The sequence below is a fragment of the Sturnus vulgaris genome, chromosome 17, assembly GCF_052056855.1.
Source record: "Sturnus vulgaris isolate bStuVul1 chromosome 17, bStuVul1.hap1, whole genome shotgun sequence".
NCBI lineage: Eukaryota > Metazoa > Chordata > Aves > Passeriformes > Sturnidae > Sturnus > Sturnus vulgaris.
Window position 1 is genome coordinate 13,849,649 of NC_142259.1, and position 18,039 is coordinate 13,867,687.

Genomic DNA, 18,039 nt, shown 5'->3' on the forward strand with positions numbered 1-18,039 from the left:
ACTTCTAAGTGCAGTTATTCTGGCAAATGCTTCTTCTAAGCGTTGAAGGATGAACGCAGAGAAGTGAAAAAAAAAGCCACCTACACTAAGATTAGCTGTCCTTGCACAAGGGCTTTGCAATCATTGGAAAGGAAGGCAGCAGCAAACAAGAACACGGAGGCAATGTCACAGCCAGAGGACTGAATACAGCACAACCCTGGGAGCTGGAAAAGTTGAAGGCCTGCTCAGCAAAAAGCCCAGTAAAACAGGTACTGCAACACTTGATGCACCACATTTCATGTCCCCTCTACCATTTGCTGACTATGTTTAAAACTCCCACGGTACTTTTCTCTGGTATAAACAACTTAATTGGGAAATTTCACTGTTCAACTATACCTCCCAAAAATACTGTGGTTTATAGAGCCTGAAAACCATGACTCGTTTACTGACAAGTTTTCAAACACATTCTCCTCATGTGAACAGATGCCAGCACAGAGGACCTGTATTTGTAACAGCAGCAGTTCCCCACTCACCTTTTTAAGAGCCAACAAAGGAGACAAACTCTGTGAAAAGCATCTCCCCAATATGCATCTCTCCTTTTCCTGTTGAGGGATCATGCCTCTGACAAACCAGTGCTCTAAACAAACGCATTTCTGCAGCTCTCTTTAGAAAACTTCTCCCACTGTTGTGCCCTTATTGTCTTGCCAACACCCTCTCCTCACAAACAGCTGCTCCCCATCTGAACTGATTTCTGAGCACAGTTTCAGCAACACAACAAACACAACCACCAGCACGCAGAGGGATATGAACTAAAAATCATATGCAAGTGTCCAGTGATTATCATTCGAAGCCTTTGGTTTTCTTCAATAAAAAGGGAAGTAAACAAAACAGAAATGATCAAGCACCCTTCATATGAAGGACCAAAGTACTTTCAGTCTACAGTATCTCAGCTGACGACTGCTAATGTTGACACTGAATTACGTAATTAACATCCAGTTCCTTTTCACACTATCCTGAAGTAGCTGACAGCCATTCAAACTGCATTTCCTTTCTGTCTCCTCCTCCACAGATTAAACAAAATAAAAGATCCCAAGTAATGATGGCAAGAGTCAGTAATGACGGAAGGCTGACAAAACGTATTTCTAGCATTTCTGGCCTGGCATCTAGAACTTTCACATAATAACAAAGCACAGCAGTAACACCATCCACATCAAGGAAAAGCTAGCTCTGGGTCTGGGTGTGAGCTCCAATGTGGCAGAGTCCTGCTTTAGCACTGAGTGCCAGAGCCTGGGCTAGGGCCATGCCTCCACCGGTGAGCCCCAGGGCCAGGACATGTTCCTGAGCCCTGCAGGTCCGGGAGAAAGCTGGGACAACGTTTCCTGGCGTGCTCGGGGCCAGCATTCCCCCAAACAATTGCCAGGCAGGACAGGCCAAGGACCATTCCCAGCAGGCAGTCTGAATGCAGCCATCCTGCTCTGAGCAGCTCCATGGCACAAGACACAACCAGATCACATCGGAGCAAAGCCTGGCACTGTTTTCTTTATGACATTTGTAGCCTAAGTCTCTTGCTTAACCATACAGGGCACGAACCACTGATCAGGTCTAACAGCACAGAGAAACTTCTGTGTCCATGCCTTCTCCTCTGTGACCTACATACTAAATAGCACACAGCCTACTCATGTACACCTACATTAAGCTTGTCCACTTTTCCCACAACAACATGCATGCTATTGAAGTATCAGGTTTGAGAGTCCAAAAAAAAAAACTTTTACAGCCTTCCATTCCGCCCGTCCACACAAAATGGAAGGGGCTTCTTTAGCCACGCAGTGATGCAGTGAACAGCCAAGGCTCCCTGTGAGGCCACGCATTCAAAGCAGTTGCCAGACCAGACAGAAAGTGCCATGGGACCAGAGCCTTTGCTGTGTTGCTGAAACCCACCCACTTATCTGAGATAAGAATTTGCATTTTAGTGAGTTCTTATCAGGAGTCTGCCGCCAAAGCAAGGCCTGCCACCAGTGACACACACACTTTGAATATCAGGAAACTCCTCTCATTGTCAGCTTCCCCAGCACCCAAAATAATCCCTGAAAGCAACCTTTCATGTTTTCCCCTCTTTCCTGACAAGTATTTCCCTCACATATCCCATGACAGGTTGTTCCAAATTACCTAAACCATGCTAGGATGCCAGAAGCATGAGCAGGCAAAACTTTCAAGACAAAAGTGTTATCACTAATGTGATTTACTGTAGATGAAAGAAGGTGTAAGAGGATATGGATGATGTTGTTAGGCTTTTTTAAAATCTAAGCCCATTCTGTCATGCACAGATGTAGTAAACATCTGGCAGACATCCAGTAAAAGGAGACTCATGGGTTTTAAGCTGTTTCTTAGTAAATTGCTCAGATCCCAAAGATAAGCATCACTCCTTGGTGGCAAGCTCAGCAGCCAGGGGCACTGGTGCAACAGACTGCAGCAATCTCTCTGTTAAAGAGGTGTTCTCAGAGAAGGGACAAGCAGTGTGCCTCTCAGGGATCAGTATTTGCTCATTCTGACGCCCTGGGCCAAGACATGTCAGCAGAAAGGATGTGGGTTTGGTGTCACTGGCAGCAGCTCTGGTACACCCTAAAGCAGCAGCTTGATTTGTGCAAGCCAAACTCCTGGCCCAATCACATCAAGTTTCACACCCAAAACATACAGTCAAACAGTTCCTAACATATGCTTGAGGCAGGAGCCCTGGAAATGTTGGTCCTATCACTTAGCTAGTGGTAACTTAACAACTGACAAATCCACAGGGAATATATAAACAGCATTCTGCCTATCAGATTGTTTGCTCCTTCTTTTTTTTTTTAACTGAAAGTGTATTACTGAGCCAAATAAATTAAGAATAGTCTACAAAGATTTTTAAGGACTAAACAACTGCACTTGTTAAAAAAAAAAAAAAGAAGTGTCTTCATTTTAGATAAGCAAAGTGGTTTGGGAACCAACAAATTAGCATGTCGGCACAAGAACTGACCACAGCAAAACCAGAAATACAAAATGAAAGGTTAAGAATTGTCACAAAATTTATGAGTCATGAGACATCAGATTAACTGCAACAAGGTATTATTTGTATGGCTGATATGCTTCCACAAAAATAATTTCAGCAATGGGAATAGCAGTGAGAATGACCCAGTATCCTCACATGAACCTAAATGTTCCTGCAATTCAGTCCCACAGTCCCATCATCTCGTACCAACCTTTAAATAATTAGGATTTAGAAATCTATGGCCCTCTCTGCAGCTCAAAGATAGGTGACATAAAATTGTCGCTGCATTTAGGGACAGACAGGTTCACAGAATGGGTATCAGTCTGCTTCCTGCAAGTATCAGCCAAAAATGTTGTAAAATCAAACATGCATCCAGCTATGTATTGAGCAACTGTAATATTCTGCTCTCTGCGATGCTTGGTTCACTTTTTGATCCCCATGCCCTTTCCTAGCAGATCCCAGGGTCTCTGTACCCCCTTCCCTCAGCTCCCAGGCTGCAATCACAGGAGAGTTTTGTTGCAGAGGCACCAGAGTGGCTCTGGGAAAGGCCAGAGCAGCCAAGCAGTCCCTCCTCTCTCAGAGATTATGGCACATGTTCAAACAACAACTGGCATGCCTGAAATGAGAGGGAGGGACAAACGGCAGAAGGGCTGATTGATCACAGCACAGCAACCGAGAGGACAGAGATGCAGAGCCAGAACGAGGTCACACACCCCATTCCTAAGGATGTAACAAGACCAAAGTAGGTCTGAGATAAAGAGTAACAAGGGTCAGATGCACACCAAGCTGCAACGAGTTAAGGGAAGCAAGGAGAAATTAGTTTTAGGTCTCACCTGTATGGCAGCAAACTGGTGAAACAACACAGGGGATTTATTGATATTTTCTCATCATGGAAATTCTGTGAGAGTGCAAAAAGAATAAACACCTTTCACATAAAAAAAACCTGCTGCACTCCTAAGTAACTGATTTGTAAAGCCTCACTGCAAAAGGCATGGGCTTGGTACACTATTTCCAAAGTGACACACTAAGCTCATACAGCTCAGAGCAGGAGAGAACTTGGCTATTCTGGATCCCCCAGCCCTGATCTTAGACCTGTGGCTGTAAACTGGGCTCTCCAGACCACAGGCTCAGATGAATAAATATTTTCAGAGCTTTCTCTTTGCTTTGTTTTGCTTTTTAGTTTCTCACTTTTGTTTCATCTTTCTACATCCAGACTGTTTTCTTCACTTTCTGCATCTGAGGCAAAATAACCCTTTAATCTATTTGTATTTCAGCCTTGAGCCTCTGATTTTGCACTAGGCTTGGTCTAAACAGAAAACTCTACCAGCGGAATTGCCAACTCCAAATTTAAGAGTCATAACAAAAGCCCCTAAAAACTCAGGAGCATTTTTGTTTTGTTAATGTTCTATCTTCAATTCCTGCTTTACAACCGGAAGGGCTACAAACATGTCATTTAAAATGAAAGCCGTGATCTTCCTCAATTTACATACATCAGGAACCAGGCTTAAAAAAAAAAAAAAAAAAACCAAAAACGCTCCGTGATTTTAAAACTAAACAGAAGAACATCTTGATCATTTGCAGTTTGAACAACTGGCTGTAGGTGACCAACTGACCCAAAATAGCAAATCAACAAAGCGAATTTAGATCACTTCCAAACAATTTCCTTTCCCATCTCCTTTCTCTCCCCCAAATGCTCTTTTAGCTGTCTCATAATAAAGGAGCAACACTGCCCAAACCATATGGTTCACCTTTCAGAATCAGCGTTTATCTACTAAGGCTGAAGAGGCAGAGAACAGGGTATGACAGGAAACTTCAGCTCACAGCTGAGACAAATGGTCTGTTTGCTGCTCTGTTAGAGCACCAGAGCTCATGGTGGATACAAACAAGATTGTGAAATAGAAAGGGAAGAGGGGGGGAGGAAGGCCAAACAAAGCCTGTGATGCTTATCATGTTTCAAGATGGGTGGAGTGCAAAACCCAGAGACAGATCAATTACACCTACAAAGCAAGCAAGAAAGGGGAGCAAAACATAAATATTTTGAGTCTGTAGGACGTAGGCTAATTTATCTCATGTCCTAATGTAACATTTATACAATTGATGGGATTGAAGAGGACTTCTAGTTTTCATACAAAAATAAAGGAATGCATGATACTAAAACTTAAAAATAGTACTGGTACAATTACTTATCCAATTTGATACCTATCTGGTAAGAACAATTCACCTTTCCTACTGTTTTCACGCCTGCACAGAACAAACAACAATTGCTCAAGCTAAAAGTACATCCTGTCATTCTGACATTAAAATTTACAAGTTGGTAGTTTGTCTCTGGAAAGATAAAAGACATATTTATATACCACGTAGAGAACAATTTGGCTTTATATATTTGCAATTATCTAAGATGTGGGAGCTGCACATGCAGGTTTGAGCTGAATGTTCAGTGAAATAAATGAATGTGGGGGGAAAAAAGTGATGCAACAAAATACCTACCACTGCAATCCAGTGTATTGGATGACTAATACTCCAACACTTCCACGTGTAATTCATGATTATATCTATAAAATGGTAAAAAAACCCTTTAAAAACCTGAGAGCTAACTGCTGTGTATTCACTATTTCATGTATTTTTAGAAGGATGGTCAATGAGTATGTCTGAAATTACTCAGGGCTCCTGTATCTCCTTACTTGAGAGCTGGTCTTTAATTACTGAAATAGTAGTGTCAGATTTGACTGGGTTTCTGTGGAATGAAACAGCCAAACGCAGCACAGCCTTTTTTCCCCAACAAGCTGTGCATGACTGCTCCATCCCAAGCGATGCTGCAGGGCAGAGCCCGGGTAGGGCTGGAACCTGCAGCCCCCAGTCCTGCTCAGGACTGCACCACCACACCTGCTGCCCTTTCTTCCACCGAAATTATCACCTGCTGTGATTCCAGCACACAAAATAAGAAGTATTTACAAAATTATGTAGGACAATATACACATTTCATGTACATTTCACGTACATTTCACGTACTTTTCACGTATATTTCACGTACATTTCACGTACATTTCACGTACTTTTCACGTACATTTCACGTACTTTTCACGTACTTTTCACGTACTTTTCACGTACATTTCACGTACATTTCACGTACATTTCACGTACATTTCACGTACATTTCACGTACACAGTACAGAGCTAAAAGAGGCCAAAGGATTCATTGAATCCTAAAGTCTGAAGACTGAAAATCCTTACGGTTTATGACCACACCAGAGACTTACGAAAGAATTATCTACTTTTATGTCTTTGAAGTTTATCTTACTCCTGAAAGTTTTACTAAAGCTCCATTAGGTTCTGACAATTTTCCATTTTGCTTCCCCTGTGGTCAGTAGTTTTTTAATGATGTTAGCAGCAGCACATTTCCATCTACTCCATGCAGTTCTCCTTGCTGCTTAAAAAGTTTGGCTGTGTAATGAACCTTTAGTGGTACAGTTAGTAACACAGCTGCATACCTGCACTATTGTCTATTAATGCTCCTGAGTTACACAGAGTTTCTTCAAGGATGATTCCATAATTAGCAATAATACCATCCCTGCCTAATAAAATGGCAAATAAGACAGAACACAACACTGTGTGTGTATATTCATAATTAAATCAGTAACTTCAGGTCATCAGCTGTGAGCTAGTAGAAAAAAGTTTTCCTCTCTCCTTCCTTATTTTGAGGAAGTATCTAGGACAGCTTGGACTATTGAAATAATGGTATACACATAGTATCATATCTGTATTATATTACAATTTAATATAAAATCCAGATTCTGTTTTAAAAAACAGCTATACCCCTTGGAATTGATCATCTCATCTTGTAAGATGTGGAACAAATCCCAGGGTAAAGCTATTGAGGTTCCATATCTCCATAGTTATGATATATTGAAAATATATATGAAATAGTATACTACAATAGATAATACACATTTATATATATATAATATATATTCACACACACATAATACGAGTATCAAGAGCAGTACAAGAAGCTAAACAGGAGCTAAACTGACTGGGAACATTTTCTCATGTCCAAAATTAAATGCAATAAAATTACTACAAATCACATACGAAATGAAAAATGATAGCACATCTAAGTTAAATTTGCTGATATACCTCAATTCGTCAAAATTACTTTAGGTATATAACACAACAGATTCTAGAGACTATTTTATTTAAATGAATAAACAACTGTAGAATTTAATTAAATGAGTACACAATAAAATATTCTTAACAGTGACTAACAATTTTTATTGTTAGAAAATAAAACACCATGTTCTATAACTTTAATTATTTAATTATAACTTTAATTATACTTTATATTAAACTTTATATACTCACTTTATTAATTTATGAAAGCAAAATGTGCACCACAGTCTTTTAGGCAAAGCAAATAAGGACTGAGTCTTTATGCTAATAATGAATTTATTCTCCCCTGCAGCTTTGTGAGAAAACATTTCTAAGCATAGAAAAAGAAAAGAAAAAGGAAACTTTTCCTTAAACATCATCACATATTAATCTCCTAAAACAGATTAAAATACTGTAAGTAAATTGAAGTTATTTTGATTTATTTGCAAACGTGTAGTATCACATACTTACAAGATTCTAAATACTTAGGAGATTCTTGTACATTACTAGGGAACACAGGAAGCTGCTGCTAGCAAGCAACTTCAGTGCTGTGAATAAACCCATAGAATTTCGCTGTTTGCTTTTTAAAACATTGTTTATTGAGAACACTTAATGAGGACTAGGGCTTCAATAGCAAATATTTAACCGAGAGCACAGATTCCCTCACATAAGCACAACTGTCCCAGCCTACTTGGGGGAAACATTATGACGATAAAAGATATGAGATTTAGACTTCCCTTATTTAACCCAAGCTATTGAAGTTTTTTTAGCAAAGGAACCCACATCTGTCTCACGTCCTTTTTGACAGGAACAAGATTCCAGAAGATGTGGGTACTGCAGTTCTCCTGCACAGAACTGCAGTCTTTCAGTGCAGCCAAAATTACATCTGGATCATATGGAGCACAAAGCATTTCAGTACAACTCACACTATGGAGAAAACAAGCAGCCTTGCCCAGCACACTGCAGCGTTAACCCTGGGCCTTACCCCAGGAAGTGGAACAGTGTGAGTTTATTTCCACTGGGTAAGCACTGCCCACACAGAAAGGAGCTGGGGAAACACAGAGCCACGGGGCAGGAGGGGTGAAATACAGAGCAGGAGGGGTGAAACACAGAGCCCTGGGGCAGGAGGGGTGAAACACAGAGCCCTGGGGCAGGAGGGGTGAAATACAGAACAGGAGGGGTGAAACACAGAGCAGGAGGGGTGAAACACAGAGCCCTGGGGCAGGAGGAGGTGAAACACAGAGCCCTGGGGCAGGAGGGGTGAAACACAGAGCCCTGGGGCAGGAGGGGTGGCTCCTGTGCAGCGATGCCAGCACACCCAGGGGAGCCAATACATGGGAGTTATGTGAACTGCATTTGTGAGGCCAAGCAGAGCTGAGAATGCAGAGTCCCAGGGCTACAGCAGCACTTTCATCAGTGTCATAAAGAAAAACTTTTATAAGTGCATCTAATCCCAGTGACTATATAGATGATATTATCCTTACACATTGCTGTGCAATGTGGGAGGTGGGGCAGAATTCTTTCCTGGGGGCTGTCTTTTCAGAAGGATTAAGTTATGGCCATCCACATAATTTATGCAGAAAATATTTCACACTCCAAATTTTTAAAAATTTAATGCCGCTACTGCTCCTTTTGCCCTGACACGCTGCAGTAGATCCTCACTCTCCCCTCCTTGGGGCTAACACCATTCAGCTATGGAAAAGCAGTGGTACAGAGATTCAGGCCATAAGATGTAGGTCAATGACTGAAGAAACTGACGTTATTTAGGACAGCACATGAATATTTGACGTGCACCAAGTTAAGCCTGTTTATGAATGCTCTCTAAAGTAAGGGCCAGAGATAAGAAAGATCCGATCCAGTGCTTTACTCAAACATAATTACCAAAACACAAATTCCGCAGGGGGGTGAAGCTGCACTCCCAGAACCAACATCACAAGATAATACTGCAGCCACTCTACACCTGGTGACAAAGCACCTCAGAAGGGCTCTGCCTGCCAGCAGTGCCAGCCAAGACCTCAGCCAGTGCACTCCATCAGGATGTTCTCCTGCCATTACCTGGGGCATAGTACTCACTGCTGCTCTAATGAAAACTGCCAACTTAATGAATCCAAATAAATAAAAGACCTGTTTTGGTTTTTTTAATACATGAAAATCCCATTTAGCTAACGCTGTGAATACATTTAGCTGTAAGAACTGGAATTAAAAATATATGTGGCTTGAATCTATATTCTAGCCTGCAGCTAAAAAAATCACAAATTCAGTACTTAGGACAGAGGAGTTTGCTGAGGGATTTTGGTTTTGTTTTGTCTGTAGGGTGGGGCTCTTCTATATCTTACAGCTTTTAGAAGAAAACCGCCCTGCACTGAGACAGAACCGCAGTTCTAAATGAAGCTAACTGGCACTTCAGTTGGAAAACTCAAATTAAAGGTTCCGAGTTCAACTACTGGAGAGAGAAGAGGAGGGTTCAAGTAGAGACTAGTTCATAAAGCAACCACATCCTTGTCATTTATCTTTTATGCTACATAGCTTGCCACCTTGGTGAATCTGAAAAACACTGAAGACAAACTGATTTGAAAAAGCAAACAAACAAAAATCTTGCCAGAAGGACAGGTCAAAAGGGGCTCAGGGTCTGAGCCCTTTTAGATGAAACCAGAGTTTAGTCTTTATCTAGGAAAACACCAGAAAGAATTTCTGCCCTGACCAACTTTTTAGAAATCTCTGCAGAGACTTCCTTTGCTTTGATTCTCGATCTCTGTGTGATCACTAGTTTATTCTTCTCTTTTTTTTTTTTTTTTTAATGATGTATCTGTTATCTAGTAACTTTTACAGCAGGCTCTCCTAGTTATTTGCAGTGGTACACAGATGAATTCCACATTTAGAATATATATAGGAAAATGGAAATATCCAGATGGATTTTTTTTCTTCTGAACTAGCCCGTGAATAATTTCAGAGGCAGGTATAATTGCTTCCACATGCACAGACACACCCGGCACAATCACAAATTTCTGTTTACCGTTAAACAGAGATATATGTACAATATTTATTTGTAAATAACTGACAGTAAGGTGAGATTTTCCAAGTGGGTGTAAAAGCAACTTCGGAACAACAACCAAAGGGACGAGGCGCTCAGAGAGCAGATCCGTTGGCGGGTCGGTTGCGGGCCCGGGAGCGCGCCGGGAGCCGGGAGCGCGCCGGGAGCCGGCGCTGCTCGAGAGAAGCGCGGCTGTGCCGGCTGCGAGCCCCCGCCCCGGGCCCCTCCAACACAAACCGCCTCTCGCGGCACGGACCCGACCCGGACCCGGACCCGGGCACTTCCACAACTCGTGCCCAGCCGCCCTCGCAGCCCCCGGCCCCGCCGTGCCCCCCGCGGCCCCGCTCACCGACTGCAGGAAGCGGAGGGTCCCCACGTAGTCGCGCTCGGTGCTGAGGATCTCGTTGAGGACGCAGAGGCGGAGGCGCAGCTGGCGGTCGGTGTCCTTGGGGCAGCCGGCGGGCTCGGCGGCGCTGGGGGCGCCGGGCGGCGGCGGCTGCGGCTCCATGGTGGCGGCGCGGGCCGGGCGCTCCGCTCCCCGCTCCTCAGGAGCCCCCCATGGCCCCCTCGGCCCTGCCTCGCCCGCGGGCCGAGGCGTTACAGGAGCCGGGCGCTGGGCGAAGCCCGGCTGCGGGACATGCCGGGATAGCGGCGCGGCAGCGCCGAGCAGAGCGCCGAGGGAAGTCCCGGGGGCCGAGCGGGGAGCGGGGGAGGGAGGGACGGGGCGGGCGCAGGCGGCGGAGCTCGGCCCCGCGGGCCGGCGGAGGGCAGCGGGGCGGGGCGACAGCGACGGGACTGCGGTTTTCACACCGCCTGGCAGCCGCGCTCCCCCGTCCCGTCCCGCACACTGCCCTCACCTCCGTGGCTGCAGAGCCCGCTGCCCTCGCCCTGTGGCCCCCGCAGTTCACAGGGGCTGTGCCGGACACCGCGCTCGCCCAGCGGCACACGAGCACAGCGGGGCTGCCCCCGAGCAGGGAATTGCAGCAGCCCCGCTGGGCATACGGACACCCGGGCTGGGCACACGGACAGCCCCGCTGGGCACACGGACAGCCCCGCTGGCAAGCAGGAATGCACGCAGCACAGCGCACACAAAGGTGCAGAAATTGATCTTGTCCCCCTGAGTGCCGGGGACCCGAGGGGAAGCACCGGGAGGGACCGGCCACGGTGACTCCGGGCTCTGTGCGGGTCTCGGCCGCGCTGAGCAGCGCTCCGGGATGTGGGAGAGCACTGCACAGCGGCTCTGGGACATGCACAGGGAAGCAGAGTGTCCAGAACGTCAGATTAGACTCTAAATTCACTGGGGTTTTTTTTCAGGTTATTTACATTTAACTTTTCCTTTTCTTCTGAAAGTCACTACAGCATTTTCATTTATTTACTCATTTTGTGTCCAGCTGACCTCTTTTATAAAATCATCAAATGTGTGGGTTTGTTGGTTTTTTTTTTCTGTTTGAGGCAAGAGGCAGGAGCCAAGACTTTCTTTTAAAAAATCCTAATTGAATAACAATACACCATGTTAGGAGAAATCACCATCACCAAAGCTACGCCCCCACCCTGTGGCTGACTGAGAAAGTCGATAGTTTTAAAGTTGTTATTTTGCTATCTCTGTTTCCCGTGTTTTCCTCAAAAATCCTACAATAATTTCATTTCCGTAGCAAGTGCTGAGACAGGAGCCCATCACAGCGGATGTTACCGGGGCGATGCCTGCACCGCTGGAGGGTGAGTGCCTTTTTGTCACCATGGTGCACGAGCTACATTGCTTCAAAACACTCCTCTGGCTTTAGTGGCAGTATTAAAGCATTGTTGTGTAAGGATTTTGAAAAGGATGTTACTTGTGACTGGAAGGATTAAAACGATAAGGAAAAAGGTTAAGTCCAAATTTTTGCAGACATGCACATAATCCTTACTTTTGAATGGATATTCTATTAGTTGCTAGCGTGGACTTTCATCTTAAAGAAAAAGAATATGTAATTAGCCAGCAAACTCTTTTATTATTGAAGGTGTACTATCTGATAACTGACTGAAACTCCACCTGAAAATATGTTCCTTCTAATTTGTTTTCTTTTTGCTTCATTTCAATTTTTTATATTTTTTTAAAAGGAAGAAGTTTAAAACTACTATTCCGTTTTGAAGAGAATTTTTACTGCCAATATGTGTTTTCAAGTGCGCACTTCAAAAGCAAACAAAAAAAGGTGTTACTTTGTAAAGCAGTTAGGGAGTCAATTACAAGGAGTCTCACATCAATTACCACGAATCCAGGGTTTTTTGTGAAGATGTAATTAATTTACACGTGCTTGTGCGTTGTTTGCAGCTGTTACATTTTTCTGTTGTCTCTCTCAGTAGCAGCAAGGTGGAAAGATCTCCACATGGTATCACAATACCAAAGAAAATAATCATCCACACTGGCAGTATCCAGTAGAAGAAAATGTTATTCACTCTTGGCCTGCTGAAGGCTCTAGGAAAGCCCCATAAAGCTGTGTGAGATGACTCCAGCACCTGTCTATTGAATGACAGCAGCTCATTTAAATTCCAACATTGCATCTGTAGATATACAGAGTAATTCTAGAAACTTCCATCAAAATAATGTAGTTAATAGAGATTTCCATGTGCGTGGATAAAATCAGGTTCTGGCCTGTGTGCAGTGGACATGAATCACCTTTTATCTGCCCCTATATAATTTATTGCAGATAACTGATTATGCTAAAGCCACTGCTGATTTATTCTAGCTAAGAACTAATCCCTTTGATTTCTACAAATGATTAATCTTCAAGCAAGATATATGGAGGTAGTTTGCAGTGAGCTTTGCAGAAATAATTTCTTAGCCTCCCACTCTTCAAGAACCTAGACTGCCAGTGGAGCATTTGCATTTCTCTTTTTAACATCAGCCTAAAAATAGATTTAAGATAAAGATGCTCAGGTAACTTGACAGCAGAGTGACTTGGAACAAATAGAGGCTTAGAGTGAACATGGTGAACAAAGAAAAAGAATTGCTAGGAAGGGTTGGATGGAATTCTCTGTGATTAGAGGATAATATAATACATTCAATTAAACTCTGAAAGCACTTAATTAGACACACGGTGTGTGGTAGAAGGACATAAGTATTACATCCATTTGACAAAAAGGCAAACTGAGATGCAGAGGTCTGAAGAGGCTGCCCAAGAGTACTGTGAAGGTGTAAAACAGAGCCCACTCCAAGGGCCCCCACAATGTCACCCGAGTTTCCAGCCAGCAGCTCCAGCTTTACCCCTGGGGTTGTTGTGATGGCACAGCACTGCCCAAGGCTTGGGCTCCTCCTTGGCGTCCCCTCTTGTTCCATAACTCGAATATCCTGGAGAAAACTGGAGGTTAACACCACCTCGTGACAAAAAGGATTCGGGATTTGAGAGGAAAGAGGAAACTGTATCATGGGACCTGCACACAAGGTTTTGTAAAATGTTACACCAGCTTCTCACTTGGCAGAGGGACACACAGGGAGAACGGAGAGTTGAAGCCTTCCCGTGAGGTCAGGGGAGATGGACAAAACTTTTTGAAGATATTCCTGGTATTGAACTCACTAATTAATTGGAAATACAGCTTATTTCCTTTTCAGAGGTTTCAGATTTGTGTCAAATCCTAAACACAAATAATTGGGGAAGAAGCGTGTGTTATTTCATACAGTCTGTAGTTAAGTCAAAACAATCAATTTTGGAAGACACCCGGGGAGAAGGCAGTATTTGCTATTACTCACTCCTCTGATACCTCTTTTCTTTCCACTGTCTGATTCACTTCTTTTATCATATTTCCCCTTTTTTGCTCTTCAATCATTCCCACCTACTTAAAACTAATAATGTACTAAAAAATGCATAATTAGATTTTCATTATGTTCTTTCCTGACAAAATTTTTGATTATGTAATTAAGGGTTCTCACTGAGCTCTTGAACTGAGAGAAGATTTTTGCTTTAATTAATCAAATGGTCCTTCTCAATTCAGGGTATTTTTAAGCAGTTTTAAGTCAGATGCAGAAAGTGTTTCTACTATTCTGCCATAATGCTATATGATGTGATCTTTACCCTCTAAAGCCAACAATGGAGAAGCATTGCCTTGACAGCAGGCTCAGGTATGTTTATCTGAAGAAGAGAAGATGCATCAGACTTCAATATACTGGAAGTAGGACAATTTTTAAAAAAATTTTCAAATTCTTTTTTTTCTTTTGCAAATTGGAAGTTTGTCAGATTTTGATTAAATTAAACTGGGGTTGTTCCAAGTTCCAAGATTTTTTCCCCATATGAGACCATTTACGAATTTGCAATTCCTTATATGTTTTTCTGACAAATTAACATTCTTACAAAATTTATTCTTTTGGAAGGTACTAAAAAAGGCTGCTGGAAGCTTTGCAGATTGTGTGCAAGTAAGTATTTGCTCTGAGCTAACACAATCAAGCAAAGGTTCACTCTGTATTTATTCTCTGTAAGTATGAAGTAAAAATATCATGAAAAATAGTGCTTGTTTTTGTTTTTTTTATAAATTGCCTCTTTCTGACTGCGTTTGCATTATTTCCTCTGCCAGTAAATCGAACAGGAAAAGCCACCTACCTCTGTGTCAGCACAACCAGTGTATAGAAATTGTAATGAGGAGCTGGAGGCTGGAATTATGTAGCTGGTTCAAAACTCATGGTGTTTTCACAACTAAAGCTGGAAAGAATCTTCTGCGTGGAACAGAGAGTTGAAGATCAGAGAAAAAAAAATGTTTTATGGCTCATAAATACATGTGGAATACATGGCATCCACCCACCTGCTCTGCCTTTCTCCAGTTCCATTCTCTGCTTTCCCCAATGCACCTCAGCAGCGTTGATGGCGTTGGGGCGAGGGGTTGGCACTAGCTCAGCAGGGTGGCATTGCTGCCTTTCACTGTGCTGAAGGGGTTTGGTGAATTGTTCTCAGCCTAAGAGCACAGCGTGCCTGCCTGGCTGGGGCCACTGCGTGTGCCAGGTGAGGAAGAGGAGCAAACATCACACAACGTGCTGCTGCTGCTGCTGCTGCTGCTGCTGCTGCTGCTGCTGCATCTCCTGCGTCTTTGACACTCGCTGTTCCCAACGCAGCTGTGCAGTCATGGCATTTCTGGCATTTATTGTCTGCACCTGCAATTTTGGTCAGATTTTGTTTCTTAATGCTGGAGTATATGAATAAACTAACATGCATTTGTGAGACCATCTTTGAATTCTTCTCCACTAAATACTATGAGTGATGGAGATCTGCATTTAATAAACTAAGATCTTTGCTAAGGATGGGCTGAGCCAGTTTGATATCACATCAGCTCAAAGCAGAGAGCTTGGTCATAATACTTAATTTTGCCATTTATGGGCTCCCTATGCATCTTGTATCCAGTATAAAGCTCTCTCCATGGTTATTGTAGTGCACATATTTTGTATCTATAAGACTGAATTCATGTAACTGGGAAACATTTAGTCATGTGTGTAGCTGTGTTTTTATTGTTGTACTTGAGTCAACTGAAATGTGAGCTACCCTTATTTCCCGTTTGACATTGCTGCATGTTTTCACCACTTCCTTTGTGACACTGCAGCGAACAGGATCAGGAACTGATCAGCTGATCCAGCTCAAATTAACTGCAAGGCAAACAAACAAAAGATCCTTTTTTAGTCAGATTTGCTCCCTGACAGGCTCAGTGTGCAACCCCCCAGAGCTCTGGCATGAGAGGAGGAGTTCAGTCCTGTGGTAAGGGCAGGGCTGGAAAAAGTATGGGATTGTCTCCTTTGGCACTAACTCACCTGCACATCAGTTTAAAGCCATTTGTGAGACTATAGTCTTGCACAACTGCCTGCATCAACACTGGATGCAGACCTCGGAATTACAACCACTTGTAAAAGGTCAGTGCATGGGCTGTGAGCTCACAGGGAGAAAGACATTCTAGGAAATCATCACCAGCTCGAACAGCATACTAATCAACTACAGCAGTCTCACTAGGGGAGGGAAATCAGACTTTTTTGTCCTATTGATATTTTCAAAACAGGCTTTTGTCTTTTTCTCTGGTTGATCTTGCGCAGAAATATTAAAAGTAAGTGTAACAATAAAAATGCCATTAAACTGACAGTGTCACTTGTGAAATCACTGAACATTTTCATTTGAATTACAATGTAAATACTGTACAAGTCTTAACAGGAAGCTGGCAGAGATGCAGGGCTGGCAGAGATGCAGGGGTAGCAGTGGTACAGGGGGAGCAGTGCTGCAGGGCTGGCAGTGCTGCAGGGCTGGCAGAGAGATGCAGGGCTGGCAGTGGTGCAGGACTGGCTGCAGCAGCTCCTGCCCGCCCTGGCAGTGGGAATGAAAGAGAGAGCATTGTCTGTAAGCATCACGGTGAAATGTCTCGCTAATACCACATGAATACTTGTCTAATTACTCGCTTAATAGTTCCCTCAATTATACTGCAGTGGGAGAACGCTTTACTATGTGGATTTATTGATTTTAGGGCATGCAGTGTTGAAGTGGAAAAATTTAGAGAGCTGAGATAGTGAATCAAATGAAGACTCCCCTGGGAAATCCACTAGTAAGTACATTACTGGACAGCAGGAAAAGTGGCTGGAAGCCAGGCAGAATAAATAGAATCGGTCCCGAAGGAAATCATTAAAAATGGGCAGAAGAAGGGGAAAGAAGTTCTATGTTAATGTTGGGCTGGGAACTAAGCTACTATACAGACCAGTGCTGGTTTTCCAAGAATTTCCCTGTCCAGTCTACATCTATTTTTAGAGTGTGGTTTCCTTCCCATGCAAACTGTAGCAATACGCCAGTGGGAAAGTGCTGCGAGGTTAGTCCTGTCAGCCAGTACAGAGCACCTGGCCCCTGGGCAGAAATCCAGAGCAGCTCCTTGCCAAGGAAGTAGCTTGTACAAACTGTGAACTCTGTCACCTGTTAGGCATTGTTTGCTCATGATTTATGTCTCGCACTACAGACGTATTTGCCACAATGAGCTATTTACAGCAGTTTAATAGTAATTATTGTAATTGGCACGGAATCCACTGGCAAACACGTGCATGCAGACACATGTATTTCTTCCCTGGTCTGCCTTGTCTCCCAATGGAAAGGCTTGCTGTCTTTGTTTGTCTGCAGTCAGTGACACACATCACGCAGCCACACTCTGCACGGTGCTGTGCTCACTAGCAGCATTGGACTGGGCTGTGCTGCTTTTGAATTAGCCAAATAACTCACAGTCTTCCCTGAGAAATCAGATACTGTAATCTTAAAATATTTGGAGGAAAAGATTATTTGAAAATAGTTGTAAGAATGATATCAAGCCCATTATTGTTTCACTGCACTTAGTTGCACAGTGATGTCAGTGCAAGGAGAGCACTGTGTGCCTAATTAGGTGCATTAGAACCGTGTGTGTCTGGTGACTGAGACCTTACAGGGCTGGGAGACACCCGGCCATTATGCCATGTGCTGGAAAGCCCAGGTGCATTTGGTGCTCCAGTGAAAGAAGCCCTTGATGAAGCCCTGTTAAAATGCAATGCAGACTAGAACTTTTGTTTTTTTATGATCTATTGTGCAGGCAGACTTATCAGGGGGGCTACAGTAATATTGTGTCAAACCCCCAGTCAAATGCACCTTTAAGGGCAGAGTTTCTGTCCCTTCCCTGTTAGTGTGTTAATAGCTATTGTTTCTTTGACAGGCTGCCTTCATGGTCTCATTCAGGCACTTTTTTGCTTTTACTTTAGGATACTGTAAAATAGAAATGCTACATTCATGTGCAAAGCCAGGTGTAGCTGCTGAGTCACAGGGCTGTCCATAGTAGTATGATGACTTGGTGAGTAGCTACTAGGTTTGAAGGCTGTATGTTATTTCTGCCTTTTTGGGGGCTCATAAATGGTTATTTA

The 18,039-nt window shown here is 43.3% G+C and overlaps 1 protein-coding gene and 1 long non-coding RNA gene across 3 annotated transcripts in view; one reads left to right on the plus strand and one right to left on the minus strand.

Moving 5' to 3' along the window:
* PREX1 (phosphatidylinositol-3,4,5-trisphosphate dependent Rac exchange factor 1) overlaps positions 1-10,686 on the minus strand; it is a 111,487-nt gene extending 100,801 nt beyond the window's left edge. For both annotated transcript variants that reach the window (XM_014876063.2, XM_088175123.1), the window contains exon 1: positions 10,528-10,686. In XM_014876063.2, coding sequence (XP_014731549.2) covers positions 10,528-10,686 — 159 coding nt within the window. The remainder of the gene's footprint in view (positions 1-10,527) is intronic.
* A 1,067-nt stretch (positions 10,687-11,753) lies between these two features.
* On the plus strand, positions 11,754-16,259 carry LOC148221840 (uncharacterized). Its single transcript, XR_015807387.1, has 2 exons — positions 11,754-11,894; positions 14,721-16,259. It is a non-coding gene; the product is annotated as an uncharacterized LOC148221840 (long non-coding RNA).
* Positions 16,260-18,039: the final 1,780 nt, after the last annotated feature.